At 41.3% G+C, this 20,664-nt stretch overlaps 2 protein-coding genes across 2 annotated transcripts in view; one reads left to right on the top strand and one right to left on the bottom strand.

The window, feature by feature from the left end:
* Positions 1 to 3,879: 3,879 nt before the first annotated feature.
* LOC308300854 (chemerin-like receptor 1) lies at positions 3,880 to 12,247 on the top strand (the record flags this gene model as incomplete). Its single annotated transcript, XM_080744751.1, has 3 exons — positions 3,880 to 3,925; positions 6,499 to 7,421; positions 12,164 to 12,247. 3 exons carry the CDS (start codon positions 3,880 to 3,882, stop codon positions 12,245 to 12,247), a joined length of 1,053 nt encoding a protein of 350 aa, XP_080600877.1.
* A 2,513-nt stretch (positions 12,248 to 14,760) lies between these two features.
* Positions 14,761 to 20,664, bottom strand: part of cep170bb (centrosomal protein 170Bb) — a gene marked incomplete at its 3' end in the record, with an annotated part of 82,910 nt that continues 77,006 nt past the window's right edge. Inside the window, exons 36-37 of the mRNA XM_080744750.1 lie at positions 20,468 to 20,521; positions 14,761 to 15,102 (exon numbers count right to left, since the gene is read on the bottom strand). Coding sequence (XP_080600876.1) covers positions 14,761 to 15,102; positions 20,468 to 20,521 — 396 coding nt within the window. The remainder of the gene's footprint in view (positions 15,103 to 20,467; positions 20,522 to 20,664) is intronic.

Genomic DNA, 20,664 nt, shown 5'->3' with positions numbered 1-20,664 from the left:
CAGTCTTTCCATCTCGGAGGAAAGCCTGGTATTCGTTTTAAATGGGCCGCGTGATCCAGTCTAGGCGTGGCCTAAACTGGCAACAGGCAGAAGAAGCAGTGTCACTTTGTTTTGGTCCCCCCTGTTTTTATTTCCCCAATCCCTATTTGAATGCTTGAGAAGTGTTAGGCTTGCCAGTCCAGTCAGAGTTGGACTAAAATATGGATAAAACTTAATTCAGCATGTGCACCAAGGGAGTTGAACATGGGGGTCCATGGCCTAATATCATCATGATGCCATTTTCATCTCTGGGACTGCAGTCTACACTGCTGAATCAGTGTTAATTTAACTCCAAGAGTGTACAAATGGAACCAAATGGACCTGTAAGGGTCCTCTCTAGTCTAGAGCACACCCCCAAAAGCGTTTTAACTTCTGCCCATAGGGGAACGCAAACAGTTGTACCGTCTGCTGTATAAACTCTAATCCCCTTTTATTGCTTTTTTTAATAGCATATACAGCTCACAACGCGCTGCTCAAAAATATAAAATAAACCTTTAAACCTGTGATGTGACAAATTAAACAGATTCTAGTTTTGTTCTTTCTTTGTTTGGTTTTTCTTAGTGAGCGCACTGTATTTCCGTTATTCTTTTCCTCAAAGGGCTTCCGGGTGTTACTTTTTGTCATGGCGACCAGTCCCACCTGGTGTTGTGTTCCCAACCCTCCAGACTACTGAATTTATCTTTGTCGTTTTGGTCAAAATGTGAACACAACAAGCATGGCTCAGTGCTTCTTTTCACCTGACAGTGGGGAATTCCCCGGTTTAGATGTAGCGCATGGAAGGAACACGTTATTCCAACCAGTTCCTTTCCCCTCCATCAGGCGCCCCGGCCGGCCAGGGGGAGGCATTATAGAGACCAAACATGTCTTTCTGCTGTTTTTAGACACTGGATTGCTGCACAGTTAACTCTCTGTTGCACAGTTAACTCTCAGCATGCTGTCTGTGGCCGTAATTCTACATACGCACAGATGACAGAAGATATGGCCTGAGTGTTTTTTCTTTCCCTTTCTGCTGTTTGCAGACTCTGTCTAGAGCAGGGGTGGGCAACGTTGATGATGGCGAGGGACACTATTTCCACCTTCACTCCAGAGGGCCACATTGCATATTGCTACGTCCTACTTTGTCATTCTAGTATCTCATACAAAAGATGCAAAAATAGCAGATCTACAAGCTCAAAACGCATCGCAGCAGATCTACTATTTTTACTTCTTTTGAATTGGAATCCTGAATTATTTTTTGTTATTTTTTAATTGGAATCCTGAAATGTAACATTTTGATTAAATTTCAAATGCATTTAGTTATATACTCATGTTAAATCTATGAACTTAAATACAAATACATTGGACATAAGAAAATGACATTTTAATACTACCATACTAGTCATTAAGCTACTAATATACACGGACAGAATTAAAGCAGGTCATGCTTGGAATTGTAACAACTGAAATCAATAATATATCAGTATTCCGGTATTAATCTGTGGACGCATTATAAGTGAAGGTGGGGGCCGCATGTGGCCCCCGGGCCGCCAGTTGCCCATGTATGGTCTAGACTAGAGAGATTACATGTGTGCATGGCATCGCATGCATACTGTACACTTGTGCGTACGTGCGTGTGTGGGAATGGAAGATGGATGGATTGCTGGGTGTGTGTGCGTGCATGTATGTGGTGCAGTGTAGTGTTGCATTGGTCCGGTCACACGTGTAGACGCCGCCCGTATCTTTTTGGAGCAGTGTCACGCCTCCCATGCGCACGGACATGCACCTAACAAACCTAAAGGGTACCTTAGCTTGGCCCTCTTCAAAACCTGCAATGAATTCTGTCCTCCTCTCCAGGCAGAATTCGTCAAAAGGAAAAAAATACAGTTGTATTATTGGGACAAACAGGTCAACCTCAAGAGGGGACTGTGAGGTGCAGCGTCAACACACCGCTTTCACCCAGAATGTGTTGTCAGTGCAGGGAAGTTTGCTGTGGAACAATACCCACTACCATAAGAGACTGTCCAACTTTTACATATTTTAAAACAACATAAAATGTTGGCTGCTATAACAACAACCATGCGTCCATGTGTAAATACGACTATTTATGGTCTCGGACTTAAGCTTTTAACCCTGGTCCTGTGATTTGATCCGTTTCTTATTTTGCTGTCTGATCTTGAACAAAATGTAGGAACAAATAAATAAAGGGGTTTATGGGTGTCGATCCATAAAAATGTGTCTGCAACCCAAACCCATGAGAACCCAGCTGTTTGGGAAACAGTGCTCTATATAATTAGAAGGCAAAGGTCATGAGGATAGTTTAGGTTAAACCTGAGTCATCTGCTCAGGGGTGTCCAAGGGGTATGTTGTCTCAGAGGAAGACAACTTTTACTCTTGTTAAAATGTCACACAATGGCCACTGTTTAAAAACATTAACTGCTCTGATTGCAACTCTTTCACAAAATGTCATTTGTATAATTGTGGGCTTGCTGTACTATTCATGTGTTATCAAGGTCAAGGTAAACTTTATTTGTCCACAAGGGACATTTTTCTTGGGATTTCACCACTGCTACTAGTACTACAGCCACACACAAAACATCAGTGACAAAAGACTTGGGTGGCAACAGTGCTTGCCACCGCTATCTTATGAATATTCAAAGGACATGCACATTGGGTGGGGTCTTGACTCTTGAGCGTGGATTTCTTTTATTTATTTATCATATATGATTTTCTTTATATATAAAGTGATTATTTTGGATATTATTTAACATTTTATTGAGTTTGCAGTCATAACAGATGATTAGAAGGCATTTCTTTTCAGTATTTTGAAATCTCCTCTTAACCCCCATGCATGCACCAACACAGTTCTGAGATTATCTGACAGGACATCTAGCCAGTATTAATTAAATAGCTTGAGGTTACATTCCAGAGTACAGAAGTATTGTTTTGAGTCATGCCAGGTGTGATCTTACAAGGTTCCACATTCAACTATTTTGTCAACAATACCAATAAATCACAAGGTACAGTAATAGGCTTGTGAAATGCATGCTGTTCTAAACCTCACACAACTATTATAAAATATATCTATTATCTTATAATCTATTCTATTCTACTCAAGAAGATAAAATAAGAAAGTGACGAGATCATCAAGAATCAAGATGGTTTTATTTGTCACCAACTTATAATTATGCATGAAGTAGGCCTACAAGCAGGGAAATGTTGTTGGGACTCATGGGTGTGGATCTGATCCAGGTGTCCACGGTCTGGATCCACGGTCAAGGATGTTCATGATCACAACACCAGAGGCAGCTCCACTAATCATCATCAACGTAGATTTAACACTAAACAAGGCTCTAACTCGTTCTCCTGCTATACCATCAACACGTGGAACGCCTTCCCACAAGCCTTAAAGGAGAGCAAATCCCTAGCCTCCTTCAAAATCGGTATGAAAAGTCACCTTCAGGCAGCTGCTACCTGCGACTTGTAAATAGACTAAGGACCATGCCCCCCCCCCCACCCTTTTTTCTGCCTTTGTATTTCATGTTCTGCTTTTTCTGCTTTTGAAATTGATATTATCCTAGATAAAGTACTATGTTCTATCCGTCTGTCTTTCAATGTTATATGATATATATATATATATATATACTTAAAGTGTGGTTCCTGTGGAAATAAGCCTCGGCTTTCTAGGATCTCCTTTTAGTTGACCTTGTACCAGTGATTTGTACTGTCATGAAACTGTATTTTTTTCTATTGCAAACTTCTAATAAATTCTTCAATCAATCAATCCCCCCTTGAAGTGAAGATGAGCTGGAAAGTGGTCCGCCAGCAAAAATATCAACAGCCCACCACCACATCCTCTTCTCAATGACAGAGACAGAAGAGGATGAAGAGGAGGAACAGAGGGTCACAGGTAGGAATCCAGACCATGGCTAAACCGACTGGCAAAGAATTGTGATGAAAAAGCCATGACAAAGCCAAAAGCCAACATAATAAAGAAATCTATTTTAATCTACAATCCCTCTGAACTATGCTCAGCTGTTTCTAGTGCTCATTCTGTTAACTGCAAGGGCTGCTTTCTCTAAAGTTTTATCTATTCTGTTTCCATGGCTTATTTGTGAGTATTGCATATTGCGTTTTGCATATTGTCTGGCTATTGCATTCCTTGGCCCCTATATTGCTGATTGCAGCTATACTTGTTGTTGTTGTTGTTGTTGTTGTTGTTGTTGTTGTTGTTGTTGTTACAGACATTATAAATATATATTTCCAGGTCCTTGGATCTTTCATGCATGTTGTGTTTCTTTTGTGTATGGCATGGACCATAGAATATTGCATTTGGCACTGAGAAAAGAGTGTTACAAATTTGTATTGCTCTTAAAAAAAGCTGATAAATGATACAGTATAGATGCACTTTATACTCTATTTCTTGTATGTAGGCATCATGCTTTTATGTAAGGTACTTCCTTGTTTGAAAATTAGCATCTTTGCTAAATCCAGTGTATTTACAGTACATTGCATTAATATGCATTGGCCCGTCTAAATAAACACATGAAGTAAAAGTAAAAGAAAAAAGTATGAAAAAGAAAACAGGGTAGTTTTTTTGTTCAGCTACGTCAAGACATGTCACAGCAAATCTCCTCCCTGCCTGTACTGTATGTGAAATGGCTTCGGGAGACTTGGTTCACCTTGCATGCCGAAAGTGTAGCAGTCTCTAGGAATAAAAAGCACACAATTCATTGAGTGATTTACAAAAGATAAGAGAAGTACAAAAGATAAGTGACTTTCTTCTCCATACCCAGATCTGTTCTCACCTGGTGGTCTCGTATGAGGTGAGTAAATTTACGTAGTTTTTTCTTTCTTAGTTATTTCTCCAACACGCGTTTAAACAGCGAGTATATTAACAGTGTGAATGTCCTTGTTTTGTATGCTATCATGCCTTTGACAACGCGCCTGTCTATACTATTGATTCCACTTTAAAACATTCCATTTTATGTTCTCATTAAGCCTTGTTACACTTTTCCCTTTTTGCTTTTACAAGTGTTTCAAAAATATCATTTAAAAGCAACAAACAGAGCTAGTATTTTGTCTCATTTTGCACCACAGTTAGAGGGGAAAATGAGGCAAAAAAAGTCAGAGATAATGACTGATAGTCACCACCATTTTCATACATTTCTTTGAATTACTAAAACATTTGTCAATTCAGTCTTAAAGCCTTTAGACCGATTCGAGGACTAAAGGAATAAAGGAGGCAAGGGTGTAAAATCAAGGTACTTTCTGTCTTGTTATTTTTTTTGTAATTAATAAAGTACCTTTATTTTAAGTACCTCTTTTATTTTTGCTCGGTTTTAGTCCCATTGATCCTAGAAGCATCAACCTACATTTATAACTCAACTTACCTCCATTGAGGACCTGGTTGTCCTCTCTTTTTGCTTTATAACTACCCGACAGTTGTCAATGTTTACACACGACAACCCAACATTTTTCACACTTCTTTCTAATGATGTTATCAATCCTTGTGGACAGAATACTCTATAAGCCAGTTCAGAATGCACAAGTGGCACAGATTCGATATAACAACAATGAATGAATCTCCGATTTACTTGGATTTAGCAGTGTACTAACGTGCCTTTCTTTTATGTTTTTTCTTTGTTCTTTATTTTTCAAATCTGTATTACTTGCAGTACAGTACAGTACTGCAGTACAATATAATCAGTTTAAGTTGTGTTTAATATACTTTTTCATTGCAAATTGCAGTTACTGATCAGTGCAGATTTATATCATTTTCTTTAACTTGTTTGATTAATTGAATTATAGAGAAGCACTTTTACATTTTTATATGTATATCAATGAATCAATGTGAACAAATATTTACTTGAAATATTATAATAGATAATAAGAGATATTTCACTTTTTTAAATTGTAATGTTATCGTCTACTCTGCTTTTGGAGGCATACAGGACATTGTTGATAAGTTGCTTGATTCATTATTTAGATTTTTTATCAGACACACCCGCTTCCTATACAAACCCATTGTAACTTCAAACTCTATTTTAACCATAATAGATGAATCGAAAACACCTGTCCTTGGTTCTGTCAACTCATAGTGCCCTCCTAATATGTGAGAGGTCCGTGTTTTCAATGAATCCATCATGGTTAAAATGGAGTTTGAAGTTACAATCGGTTTGTACAGAAAAAGAGCGTGTCTTTGATCAAATGAATATCAAATATCATATACTGTATAATGTATGGGGTGTTCACAAAAGCCAGAGTAGATGATAAAGCAACCCAAAATTGTTTTGTGAAAGCGAAATATCTCTTTAATCACTTGTACTTTGTCTTAAACATGCACAAACACACACACACACATACACATATATATATATACATGTATATATGATCGAGTAAATTGATTACACCCCTAAAGGCACAATGTAGTATGGGCCAAAATGAAAAAATTAACACATCAATGTATTTCCTTTTCTTTAGGAGTGCAGTGCACCATGACAGCTGCTCCATCACTGACTCCTAACAGCACTTTTGACTATGGCAGAGTTGACTATGTCGACTATAATGGCACAGATATTGATTATGAAAAGGCCAGTGATTACACCCCATTCTCCATTCTCACTAATAAAACCATAACTGTTGATCAAGCGGGGAGCGTCACCCTGATTGTGGTAAATGTGATCATCGTCCTGCTAGGGCTTTTGGGGAATGGCCTGGTCATCTGGGTTGTTGGCTTCAAGATGAGGGAGAGGACAGTCCCTTCAACATGGTACCTCAGCCTGGCCCTCTCCGACTTCATCTTCTGTGCAACGCTCCCTTTCAGCATCAGTCTACAAGCAACAGGATCTTGGAACTTTGGACTTTTCATGTGCAAGTTCACCTCCTTTGTTTTGTTTCTCAACCTGTTCAGCAGCATCTTCCTGATGCTAATCATCAGTGTTGACCGCTGCGTGGTTGTGGTGTTTGTGTTTTGGGCCAATCGCAATCGCACGATGAAAAGGGCAGCAGTTGCAGTTGTTGTTGCCTGGCTCTTTTCTATGCTGCTGAGCATTCCCTCCTTAGTGAGTCGTGACATAACAGAAGATAATCAGGTTACTAAATGCTACAGCAATCATGAAATGCTTCCCTTCAGCCCTACGAGAATCTCTGTATTGCGCTTTGTTCTAGGCTTTGTACTTCCACTAACGATCATCACCATGTGTTATTCTGTTATCATTGTAAGGATAAAGAACAACATGGTCTTCAGGTCTTTTATGCCTTTCAAAGTCATGACTGCCGTGATAGTCACATTTGTCATCTGCTGGCTTCCCTACCACATCTTTGTTTTACTGGACATTCACCACAGTGACAGTCACCACCCATTTATCAAAACTGGATTGAGGATATCAGTGACTCTTGTACACGTAAGCAGTTGCGTGAACCCGTTTCTCTATGCACTCGTGGGCAAAGAGGTTAAGCAGAACTTGTTGAGCACTTTAATTTCCATATTGGAAAATGCTTTCAGTGAGTCCTCAAACCTATAGAATAGACCTTCAAAAGAGCCTTCAATGTCCTCATTCATATCATCGCTGTGTCAGTTTGGACAATTTCTAGACTTTCAAACAAAAATCTGTTTTGAAGCAGAACAGTGCATTTGAGCCAGGCCTGTAATTTTGTAATTTTAGGGCAAGGCCACTTGGCCTTTGGTGTTGTCCATTTTTTGAGGGCACAAAGGCCAAATGCCAGGGCAAGAAGGCCAGCAAATAAAACTAATCAATTGTTTGAAAAGAATTTGTTGAATTTAAGGGTTAGGGATGATAACCTACTGTAATCTGCAATGAAATACATAAATGATGGTATTTACAATCTGATCCATGCGCAGCCCTGCACCAATCAAAGTCACTGGATTGGTTTAAAGATGGGGACTCGGGGAGTTAAGATTTCAGAATCTCAACAAAAGACACTGGTGTCTACATGACAAGAAAGAGACACTGGTGTCTATTGTCTACATATTGACAAGAAAGAGAAAATGTGTGTGTGTGTGTGTGTGTGTGTGTGTGTGTGTGTGTGTGTGTGTGTGTGTGTGTGTGTGTGTGTGTGTGTGTGTGTGTGTGTGTGTGTGTGTGTGGTTTAGACATACCTACTCTGCTGCCAAATCTTGATTGTGGGACTGGAGAAATTCCTCCCTGGCTTGTTTTAATCATTTACTTATTTGTGGTGTTTGGTCTTGAACAAAATGTAGTATGTAGTATAGGAAACGAGAAAAATAATGGGGTATTTGCTTGGGGGCCCATAAAAATTGGTCTGGGAAACAGCCGTGCTCCATATAATTAGAAGGCAAAGGTCATTAACCCAAACTAGAAGTTTTTAATTTCTTAAAGTCTTAATGTACTCTCCCCTCATTTTCTTGAGTTCGATTTTTGAGTGGCTTTGTGTGTCCCCCATGTCCATGCTAATGTCCATGTCATTTCAGTCCAGAATGAACAGGTTTTATCTGTCCGTAAATGTGTGTCCCCATGTCCATGTATGGTCATTTCAGTCCAGAATGAACAGGTTTTATCTGTCCGTAAATGTGTGTCCCATGTGTGTCCCCCCATGTCCATATATGGTCATTTCAGTCCAGACATTTTTTATCTGTCCCGTACGTCCAGAATATGTGTGTAGTGTCTGTCCCGGTCTGATGATTGGATGATTAAAAATGTCCAATGAGACCATACTTTGAGGATTGGTCAAGCTTCACATGACAATTCGGCCCTCCAGATAAAATCATTCATTCATTCAGAATTCAGAATTCTTAAATGAGTTATTTGTTAAAATGAGGTGGGTGAGAGAGGGTGGGCAAGCTATACCTGTATCTGTATGTGTGTGTATCGTGTATTGTGTATTTGTATTATGTTTTACTCATATGTAAAATGAGACGCTGCATCACAAGGGGCTATCCTTTCAATAAATTCTGTCCGGGCATCCGCCGGTGTCAGCACCACCTGAGGAGGCCAGCACTTTGACTGTTTCATATAGGACATTGTACGCAAAGCCTTCAAGCGTGTGAAAAGGCCTACTTGGTAAGGCGGTGGGGCCCAGAAAGGATCCCAGGCCGCGTCCTAAAAGCATGCACAGAGCAGCCGGGGGTCTTTGCGAAACTTTTCAACCTCTCACTCTCCCAGGACACACACACGCACGCACGCACGCACGCACGCACGCACGCACGCACACGCACACACACACACACACACACACACACACACACACACACACACACACACACACACACACACACAGACAGACAGACAAAACAGCGACTGATAGAACTGTGCCCCAGTTGACAGAGCTGCGTTGTCGGCCGTCTGTCCTGGTCGCTCACTGTCTTTCTCTCTGTGTGTTTCTTTTGGTCTCCCTCCCTCTCTGTTTCGAAGTTTCTCTGTCACTTGGTCGCAGTATATAAATACTAGTAAGGGACAGAACGAAATTTATGGAGGGGGGTCACTGGAGGAAATGTATATGCCCTGATATAAAATGCTATGACCCTCCCTCTGTATGTGGGAAAAAATCAGTGGCCCTCCCCAACCAAAAAAAGAAAAGAAGATGGCCCTCCCCTAAAACATAACATTTTATACATGAGTAAAATGATCCCTAAAAACATAAACTTATTCATAAACGCAACTGCAGTAATAATAGCACTATATACGAGAACATGAATAAAGCAAATTCACCTCCCCCTATGAGACTCGAACCGGCGGCCCCACGGGACGAATGGATCGTTAGCACAGTGACTAATGCACTGAGCTATCTTCACAGATAACATTTTAGTGAATAAAAGTGAACTCTAGAACTTAAGCTACCACTTCTATATCATATGATGTTACAGGACTTAGGAGAAGGCTATGAATGTTTAATCTGTAAACTCACCGCTTCATCTATCTGTCTGGGAAATTTTATACGCAAATGTGAAAGTGAAGAAAAATGCTTTCCATTGGAACACTGCCATCCTTTAAGATGATCCACTGCCGGCCGAACTTAACCCTATATATTAAAACAGGGATGCCATATGTTTCATCAATGAGACTATCCCTAAAAGATTCCCGTTGTGGTGGAGAAAGAAAAAAAGACGAAAAAACCTCGAAGCCAAAATCAAAATCCAAACAGCCACACACACGCAATTCCAGTAGGACTTGCCTAACCCCTCTGATCTTCTTGTTGTCCGTGCTCTTCTCTAATTTAGTTTCGAGTCTGACAAGACTCTCCTCAGCAGAGAGGGTCTGCAGCGAAGCTCTTAAATTGTGATCCAAGTAACTTTTAGTACGCACATTTGTTCTCTTGATGTTGTAAGACGCCATGTTTGTTGTGTTCTGAACTTTTCCCTCTGACTAAAAGTATTGTCGCTGCCAGGAAGAGCGTCAGTGATTGGCCAGAAACTGCACACGCCTACTGGCTGGATAGGCCAAGCTAAATGATTGACACATAGAAGGAACAATGGGAAAGGCTCAATAGCCCAGCTGTTGGGAAAAACCAAGATAAGCAACGGAGGGGTGTCAATGACTATTGTTGTACTATTATTCAGGAAAGCTGTAAAGAAAATATGCATATAAAATCCGGGCTCATTTTAAAAATAAAAATTGGATGACCCTCCCTTGGACTCAAAGTAAAATTTGATGACCCTCCCTCAAACTAAAACTAAAAAGACATGACCCTCCCCTATTTTCCTCCAGTGACCCCCCTCCATAAATTTCCCTAGGTCCCTAAGACGCCTCAGGGCGATATGCAACCTTGCCCTTTATCTGGCCAGTGATGTACTGTATATCGGACCAGTTACCTATGGAGACCCCTGGTACCCATATATGGAGATCCATGTACTGTATGGAGATATGCTGTGAGAGCCCAAACATGCTTACTGAGTTATTCGTTATGTGAAAGTCCTATGATGTCTATGACATCTGACATCATACCCTTTCATGCCCATTGCCCATACATGGAGATCCCTGTCTGTAGAACCATCCACACAGATATGGGCTGTCTTGGCAATCTGTCTTGGCCATATATGGATTCTGTTAGTGTGGTATGTGGCTGATGTGGCCCCATACGGGCATTCCCATATGAAGTCCTGTTAGGCTTACAGTAATATTGATGACATCATAAAAGGGATTCTGTTAGTGTCTAACACAGTGAAGCCAGAGCATGATGTCAGAGCAACAAAACCATAGAACCACAGTGTCAGCCGTGACAGACAGACAGAGATACATACACACGGACAAGCTGTGACACATCAATATATATATACATTTAATTTAACCGTTTACAGTATCTGGTTTTAAATGCTAGGTTAATTTACAATGTTCATTTATAGGCCAATATTATACTCAAAAGTATTGCATGGATAATAGCTACGTCCTCCACTGGTGATGCCATCCATGCCTGTAGGATCGATCACCTTTTCAAAAAGTTCCATTTTCCATTTCTCATTTCCACAGCATTATATGAAAGCAGAAACTGATATTGTCTAGATAATATAGGCTACTGTAGAAGAAGTTATCCCTTATCTATTGCCCTATTTTAATGCAAAGAGAATGGCCTTGTGATCATTTTGTCACAGCTCATCTTGAAACTTTTTGTTGTTGTTTCACTGATTTCTGATTCATCTGCATCCTTAAATCTGCAAAACCGTCATCATTTGTGTAGACATAAATACATTGTTAAAATGTGTGTGTGTGTGTGTGTGTGTGTGTGTGCGTGTGTGCGTGTGTGCGTGTGTGCGTGCGTGCGTGCGTTTGATGTGGAGGAACCATTTAGTAATTTATTTTGGTCACTTGATTACAAAATAATACCTTGTCATATGTAGACTGCAACATTAATTAATTAATAGTTATTAGTAGACTCAGATTGTTGTAGTAGAGTTATATTATGTACACAGTAACATATTTCAGGTGCTTATGTGACTCACAGTGTAGTTATGTCCTGATGTGTGTTCCAATAGGTGTTGATGTTTAAGACAGTCTCTTTGCTTAAGGGAGAGAATGTAGACCTACCTGTCAATTTGACCTATAAATGCAGTCAGAGTGGTAGTTTTTTATTTTCAGTCACCCGAGTGTTAAGCATTTTCACGCGACGAGACTAACACTTTTATTTTCAATCAAATAGCCATAATTAAACACATTGTCTCTCTGCCCACTAGGGGGTACACAAGTTCACAACCAGCGGACGTTCATACGACGCCCATACGACATCCCAGTCAAACACTGAGTGCTGCTGCGCCTGAGCTGCGTTGCAGAAAGACTTTGAAACGACGTCCATACGACGGACCAGGCAGACCCTCCGTAAACGTCAAAATAGGACGTCCGCGAGAAGACGTTCATACGACGTTGATACAACGTCCCAGTCAACCCTGGGTGAGCTCGTCCCTGAGTTGCGTTGGAGAAAGACGTTGAAATCACGTCCATACGACGCCGCATGCAGAGCTGCCAACTCTCACGCAATGAGTGTGAGACCAGTGTGAGACTCGCGCAAATGAGCTCTCTCTTCACTGCACTCACAGGCCCTTGCATAAACATCAAAAATAGAAATGACATGACACACACACAGACATATAGCCTACCACCACTGTGCAGCCCCAATGATCAAATCATTATTATTAGGCTATTATTATCTGCAAATGTATTGATTGATTTATCAGCAGCAAACTGCTTCTTTTTAATTTTTTTATTATCCTTTTATTCTTAATTTTCTGATTTTATAATTGATGTTACCCTATGCAAAGTAGACTACTGTGTTCTATCCGTCTGTCTTTCAATGTTATATGAGATACATAAAGTGGTTCCTGTGTATAAGCCGAAAAGCTTACTAGGATCTCCTTTTAGTTGACCTTGTACCAGTGATTTGTACTGCCATGAAACTGTATTTTTTCCTATTTGCAAACTTCGAATAAATTATTCCATCAATCAAAATGTAATGTAAACAACATATTAATGTAAATATATTATATCTGTGATACATGCATGCATAGTATGCCAACATTGGACTGTCATAATCCAGGAGATTTCTATTTTTTGTAATGGGCAACTCCCATTTTGGGGTCCTTCACAAAAAAATAAAAAAATAAAAATAAAAAAAGGTCAGACAATACCTACACTCGGTCCTTTCCAGGGGCTGTTAAGTATGACATCATTTTTGTAGGCAGAGGAGAAATTCTGCCCCCAGTTTCCGTGAATCTTTTTACTATTTTTACTATTTACACATTTTTCTTCTCTTTGTTGTTGAAAGGAAAGTGTTAGAATTATACTTTAGTCGTTATTTTTTAGTCGTTGTTTTTTTAAATAGCGAGGGACAGAAAATGCTCTGGGGGCAGATTCTCCTCTGCCTACAAAATGATGTCACGGCTTAAAAGCCCCATTGTCTTACACTGCCATCTAGTGACCACATTAATACTTTATGTAGGCCGACAAAGGGGACAAATCAAAATGTATAAGGGATACCCCTGATGGAGAAAATGGATATGCCCTGATATAAAATGCATTAACCCTCCATCTGAATGGGGGTAAAAGTTTATTTTAAGATTAGATTTAAGATTAACCCCATCTAAAAACATGAAATGTTATGCATAAAACATAAAACCATGCCGAGGCGTGCTATATCCCCATCCAATGGTGTGTAACTGAATGAATAGTATGCTTCACATGAGCATCACATTATTGTGAAAAGAAATCCTCACAAAACTGTTTTCTTTTCTTTTCTTTTCTTTTCTTTTCTTTTCTTTTCTTTTCTTTTCTTATGTCTCTGATTCGTGGGACATTGTGCCGTACACACACATATTGTAACAGACGTTACAATATCGGGACTGTCCCGCGAGATGCTGGACGGGTGGTCACCCTAAGTTAAACCATTGACCCATCTATTAAAATATTCTAACAAATATTAAAATCATATTCACAAGCAGTTATAATTAAGGTGGAGATTAGACTACCATCAGCTTAGAACGATGATTAAATGTTAAAATGTAATCATCAATTAAAAGTATAAGAAACACCATTAGACCATTAGACATTATAAGAGGAAGGATAACAGATAATTTTTATTGCTGGATATACAAATCTAGATATGCATCAAGCATGAAAAGAATCATACTTATAATGATGTTATGATTTGGAATTCTCACAAACAATATATATGTTCAAAACATTCATATGGAGTGGAGGAAGACCAGCCTGGTAAACTCACCTAAACTATAGTGGTGGTGGGAAAAGTACTCAAATGTTTTAAAAGTATCAATACTGCAATGTAGAAACACTTTACTTGAGTAAGAGTACAAATTATTGGCATCCAAATGTCATTAAAGAACCATAAGTAAAGATGTTCTTTTTTTAAATACTACTGTACGTTTTTTTTTTTTTTTTTTTTTTTTATTGATTGAAGAATTTATTAGAAGTTTGCAATAGAAAAAGGTACAGTTTCATTACAGTACAAATCACTGGTACAAGGTCAACTAAAAGGAGATCCTAGAAAGCCAAGGCTTATTTCCACAGGAATCACACTTTAAGTATCTCATATAACATTGAAAGACAGACGGATAGAACATAGTACTTTATCTAGGATAATATCAGTTTCACAAGCATAACGTCTTGTAATATTAATCAAAATCTACAAAGTAACTAGTAACTTAAGTTTTCAAATAATCATAGTGAAGTAAAAAGTACAATATTTGCCTCTGAGATGTAGTGGACAGTACTTATTATTACTATTATTAGTAATAATAATAATATTATTGTTGTTATTTTGTCACAGCTCATCTTGAACCTTTTTCACCAGATTCAGAGATGTCAGGAACATCTGCTTGCTTAAATCATCAACCCCGAACTCATCTTGAAGGTTTTCCACCACCTGAATTAATCTCATCATTGCCTTTTCGAGCTTCTGCATACGTATATCTGCAAAGCGGTCGTCTCGCTCGACCATGAACTCTTTGGCTGAGCCGAGGAAGGAGTCGAGAGCTTTAAACAATGGCACCAGTTTCTTCATCTCGGGTAGACCTCTCTCTGTGATGGCCTGCAGGTCATTGAAGTAGCGCTGGGTTGCCTCCATGATCTCCAAACCCATGTTTTGCGCAGACTCTGATCGACCCTGGTGGGTGAGAGCAGCGTTATCATTTTTGTCGCCAAAGGGCCGATGCATACGTACTCCACTTTTAGAGCCGAGTTTAAATCGATTCTTCTCTGTCCAAACTAGGGCATTCACGAATAGTGATTTTTAGTATTCGAATTATTCGACCTCAAAGTATTCGAATAGTCGAATATTCGACAGGACTGGCCAAACTGTCAAATATTAAGTAAGCAAGAGGCGAACATTGTGAAAATAGCCGATCTACATGCTCACAATGCCTCGTGTTGCGAACATTGTTGCGAACATTGTGAAAATAGCCGATCTACATGCTCACAATGCCTCGTGTTGCGAGGCGTTGTGAGCATGTAGATCTGCTATTTTCACAATATTTATATGCAGATTGCAGAACAGAGTCACATTAAATGTAATCTATCTATAAATGCGAGAAGTCTCTGCGTGTGTGTGTGTGTGTTTGTAATCCGCGTATCTCGAGAACCGTTCGTCCCACCGGCTTCAGATTCGGCACGCGCGTTCCCCGCCGCGGCACGGAGTGCAGTGCCGGGTCTCGACCCGACCCGACGCGCGGTTTTCCCGAACCGGCGCGAAACGTTCGGAATCTCCTTATGCGGGGTTGATTGTTGACATCAGGCTGTTTCTGAGGAAATCGGCGAAAGCTCTGACTCATTGTGACATCACTTCATAAAAGGCTCTGACATCACGTACGCCACATGAGTCAACAAAAAATCTCTGTGAGTGTGTATGTATGTAGGTAATCCACGGAGTGCAGTGCCGGGTCTCGACCCGACCCGACGCGCGGTTTTCCCAAACCGGCGCGAAACGTTCGGAATCTCCTTATGCGGGGTTGATTGTTGACATCAGGCTGTTTCTGAGGAAATCGGCGAAAGCTCTGACTCATTGTGACATCACTTCATAAAAGGCTCTGACATCACGTACGCCACATGAGTCAACAAAAAATCTCTGTGAGTGTGTATGTATGTAGGTAATCCACGTATCTCGAGAACCGTTGGTCCCACGGGCACGCGCGTTCTCCATATGGGCATAAAATGAATGCCCCCATATGAGAACCGTTCGTCCCACGGGCACGCGCGTTCCGTCCCACGGGCACGCGCGTTCTCCATATATGGGCATAAAATGAATGCCCCCATATATGGGCATAAAATGGATAAAGGGACACAGACAGACAGATTCAGAGATCTCCGAGAACCGTTCGTCCCACGGGCACGCGCGTTCCGTCCCACGGGCACGCGCGTTCTCCATATATGGGCATAAAATGAATGCCCCCATATATGGGCATAAAATGGATAAAGGGACACAGACAGACAGATTCAGAGATCTCCATATATGGGCGTGAAATGGACGCAAATAGACAGATATCTCCATATATGGGCATATATGGGCAGACGTACGCCACATGAGTCAACAAAAAATCTCTGTGAGTGTGTATGTATGTAGGTAATCCGCGTATCTCGAGAACCGTTCGTCCCACGGGCACGCGCGTTCTCCATATATGGGCATAAAATGAATGCCCCCATATGAGAACCGTTCGTCCCACGGGCACGCGCGTTCTCCATATATGGGCATAAAATGAATGCCCCCATATATGGGCATAAAATGGATAAAGGGACACAGACAGACAGATTCAGAGATCTCATACGGCATAAAGGGACACAGACAGACACACAGACAGACGGATACAGAGATCTCCATAAATGGGCATAAAATGGACGCAAATGGCATATATGGGCATAAAATTTACGCAGAATCACAAAGATCTCCATATACGGGCATAAAGGGACACAGACAGACAGATTCAGAGATCTCCATATATGGGCGTGAAATGGACGCAAATAGACAGATATCTCCATATATGGGCATCACGTACGCCACATGAGTCAACAAAAAATCTCTGTGAGTGTGTATGTATGTAGGTAATCCACGGAGTGCAGTGCCGGGTCTCGACCCGACCCGACGCGCGGTTTTCCCAAACCGGCGCGAAACGTTCGGAATCTCCTTATGCGGGGTTGATTGTTGACATCAGGCTGTTTCTGAGGAAATCGGCGAAAGCTCTGACTCATTGTGACATCACTTCATAAAAGGCTCTGACATCACGTACGCCACATGAGTCAACAAAAAATCTCTGTGAGTGTGTATGTATGTAGGTAATCCACGTATCTCGAGAACCGTTGGTCCCACGGGCACGCGCGTTCTCCATATGGGCATAAAATGAATGCCCCCATATGAGAACCGTTCGTCCCACGGGCACGCGCGTTCCGTCCCACGGGCACGCGCGTTCTCCATATATGGGCATAAAATGAATGCCCCCATATATGGGCATAAAATGGATAAAGGGACACAGACAGACAGATTCAGAGATCTCCGAGAACCGTTCGTCCCACGGGCACGCGCGTTCCGTCCCACGGGCACGCGCGTTCTCCATATATGGGCATAAAATGAATGCCCCCATATATGGGCATAAAATGGATAAAGGGACACAGACAGACAGATTCAGAGATCTCCATATATGGGCGTGAAATGGACGCAAATAGACAGATATCTCCATATATGGGCATATATGGGCAGACGTACGCCACATGAGTCAACAAAAAATCTCTGTGAGTGTGTATGTATGTAGGTAATCCGCGTATCTCGAGAACCGTTCGTCCCACGGGCACGCGCGTTCTCCATATATGGGCATAAAATGAATGCCCCCATATGAGAACCGTTCGTCCCACGGGCACGCGCGTTCTCCATATATGGGCATAAAATGAATGCCCCCATATATGGGCATAAAATGGATAAAGGGACACAGACAGACAGATTCAGAGATCTCATACGGCATAAAGGGACACAGACAGACACACAGACAGACGGATACAGAGATCTCCATAAATGGGCATAAAATGGATGCAAATGGCATATATGGGCATAAAATTTACGCAGAATCACAAAGATCTCCATATACGGGCATAAAGGGACACAGACAGACAGATTCAGAGATCTCCATATATGGGCGTGAAATGGACGCAAATAGACAGATATCTCCATATATGGGCATATATGGGCATAAAATGGACCCAGAACTATATCTGCAGTGATCTCCATATATGGACATAAAATGGACGCTGACAGACAGACAGATAACAGATATCTCCATATATGGGCATAAATGGACACAGGCAAACAGATGGTCAAAACGGGTCCTATGACAACAGGTATAATGGGGTTTGCATTAAAGGGCGGGGCATTCATTCCCTATTTACGTTGTTCCGAGTTGGCCAGGTCGCCGACTAGACGCTGGGCCGCCCGAAGGGCGGCCCAGCTTCTAGTCTATCTATAAATGCGACAAATCTCTTTTTGTTTGTAATCCGCGTATCTCGAGAACCGTTCGTCCCACCGGCTTCAGATTCGGCACGCGCGTTCCCCGCCACCGCGCGGAGTGCAGTGCCGGGCCTCGACCCGACTCGGCGCGCGGTTTTCCCGAAGCGGCGCGAAACGTTCGGAATCTCCTTACGCGGAGCTGATTGTTAACATCAGGCTGTTCCTGAGGAAATCGGCACAATCGCTGACTCATTGTGACATCACTTCATAAAAGGCTCTGACATCACGTACGCCAGGAGTCAACAAAAAATCTCTGTGAATGTGTATGTATGTATGTGAATCTCGAGAACCGTTCTTCCCACCGGCACGCGCATTCTCCAGATATGGGCATAAAATGAATCCCCGAATGCGGAGCTGATGTCTGACATCAGAGTTTTCCGCAACCGGTACTGTGTGTGCAGATATCTCCATATATGGGCATAAGGGGACAATGGCAAACAGATGGTCAAAACGGGTCCTATGACAACAGGTATATTGGGGTTTGCATTAAAGGGTGGGGACAAAGGCTAACAGAAGGCAAACAGATGGTCAAAACGGGTCCTATGACAACAGGTATATTGGGGTTTGCATTAAAGGGTGGGGACAAAGGCTAACAGATGGTCAAAACGGGTCCTATGACAACAGGTATATTGGGGTTTGCATTAAAGGGTGGGGCATTCATGGGGTCCGCTCCAAAAAAGAAAATAAAAGAGACAAAGACAAACATAAGACAAGCGACAAAGCGTGGGACTGGGAGGATGACTTGAATGATGCAGATTTAAGCAGGCTGTGTATTCTGCTTAAAGAAGAAACAAACAAAAAGCGACAGAGATCTCATATATGGGCATAAAATGGACGCAGATAAACAGATATCTCCATATACGGGCATAAAGGGACACAGACAGACAGATACAGAGATCTCCATATATGGGCATAAAATGGACGCAAATAAACAGATATCTCCATATATGGGCATATGGGCATAAAATGGACCCAGAACTATATCTGCAGTGATCTCCATATATGGACATAAAATGGACGCCGACAGACAGACAGATACAGATATCTCCATATATGGGCATAAATGGACACAGGCAAACAGATGGTCAAAACGGGTCCTATGACAACAGGTATAATGGGGTTTGCATTAAAGGGCGGGGCATTCATTCCCTATTTACATCGTTCCCGAGTTGGCCAGGTCGCCGACTAGACGCTGGGCCGCCCGACTTCTAGTACCTACAATTACAAGTGCTTGTCAGGTTGGGGGGTCCCCAGTTCAAATATGTTTATTTTGGGTGTCACAGCCTAAAAAGGTTTGAGAACCCCTGGTATAGAGCATTAACAAATTCACCCACCAGGAGCATTGACAACTCATTCTTATGACTTCCTATCTAGCCAAGCTTTATAAACTATATATATATATTTTAAAGAGAAAACAATAAAAAAGAAAAAAATAAGCGAATATTCGACTTTGGTGAACGACGTCGAATAGTGACTTTGATATTCGAATATTCGAATATTTGGTGAATGCCCTAGTCCAAACTACAATAGTCTTTGGCTTTTAACTGTTTTGCAATGCAATAAAGTACCGTGATTTTACGCCCTGTCCTCTCCTCTTTTAACTTTTTTGAATGCTTGGATCGCTCGTCTTTTTACAATATGACGTCATTCAGAGGTTCGGCGGGTGGGTACCGTCATAAAGTCGGCTGTTCTATATCAGCATATTAACGTGCCAGGAAGAGGCTGCACTTTCCATCCCCATCCATCGATGGGGATAGAAAGTCACTGGTAGCTGGGTTTTCTTCAGAAACGCAAAAGTTGGTTCAGAACTGGAATTACGTTTTTTCTCGACCTGAACCAGGAACCAAAGTGGGCTTGTCACTTTTCTAAAGGTTGGAAGGTGCAGATGCGATTTAAACAGCGGCAAAAGCAGTGGGGACCAATTACATGAAGTTACGGTTGAAAATGTGTGAAGCGCTCTTTAAATGACACCGCCACACTCACTCACCTTTGCTTTGTTTACTTTCTGCTGCAGGATCTTCAGTGTCTCCTTGGCTTTGTCCTGGCATTAAAGAGTAAAGCATGCCATCAACACAATAAGAAGTACCCTGTTTTTTTCCTATCTATCTATCTATCTATCTATCTATCTATCTATCTATCTATCTATCTATCTATCTATCTATCTATCTATCTATCTATCTATCT

This window comes from Nannobrachium achirus, assembly GCF_963921795.1.
Source record: "Nannobrachium achirus genome assembly, chromosome: 16".
NCBI classification, from domain to species: Eukaryota; Metazoa; Chordata; class Actinopteri; order Myctophiformes; family Myctophidae; genus Nannobrachium; species Nannobrachium achirus.
This window is presented reverse-complemented; position numbering and strand designations above follow the sequence as displayed.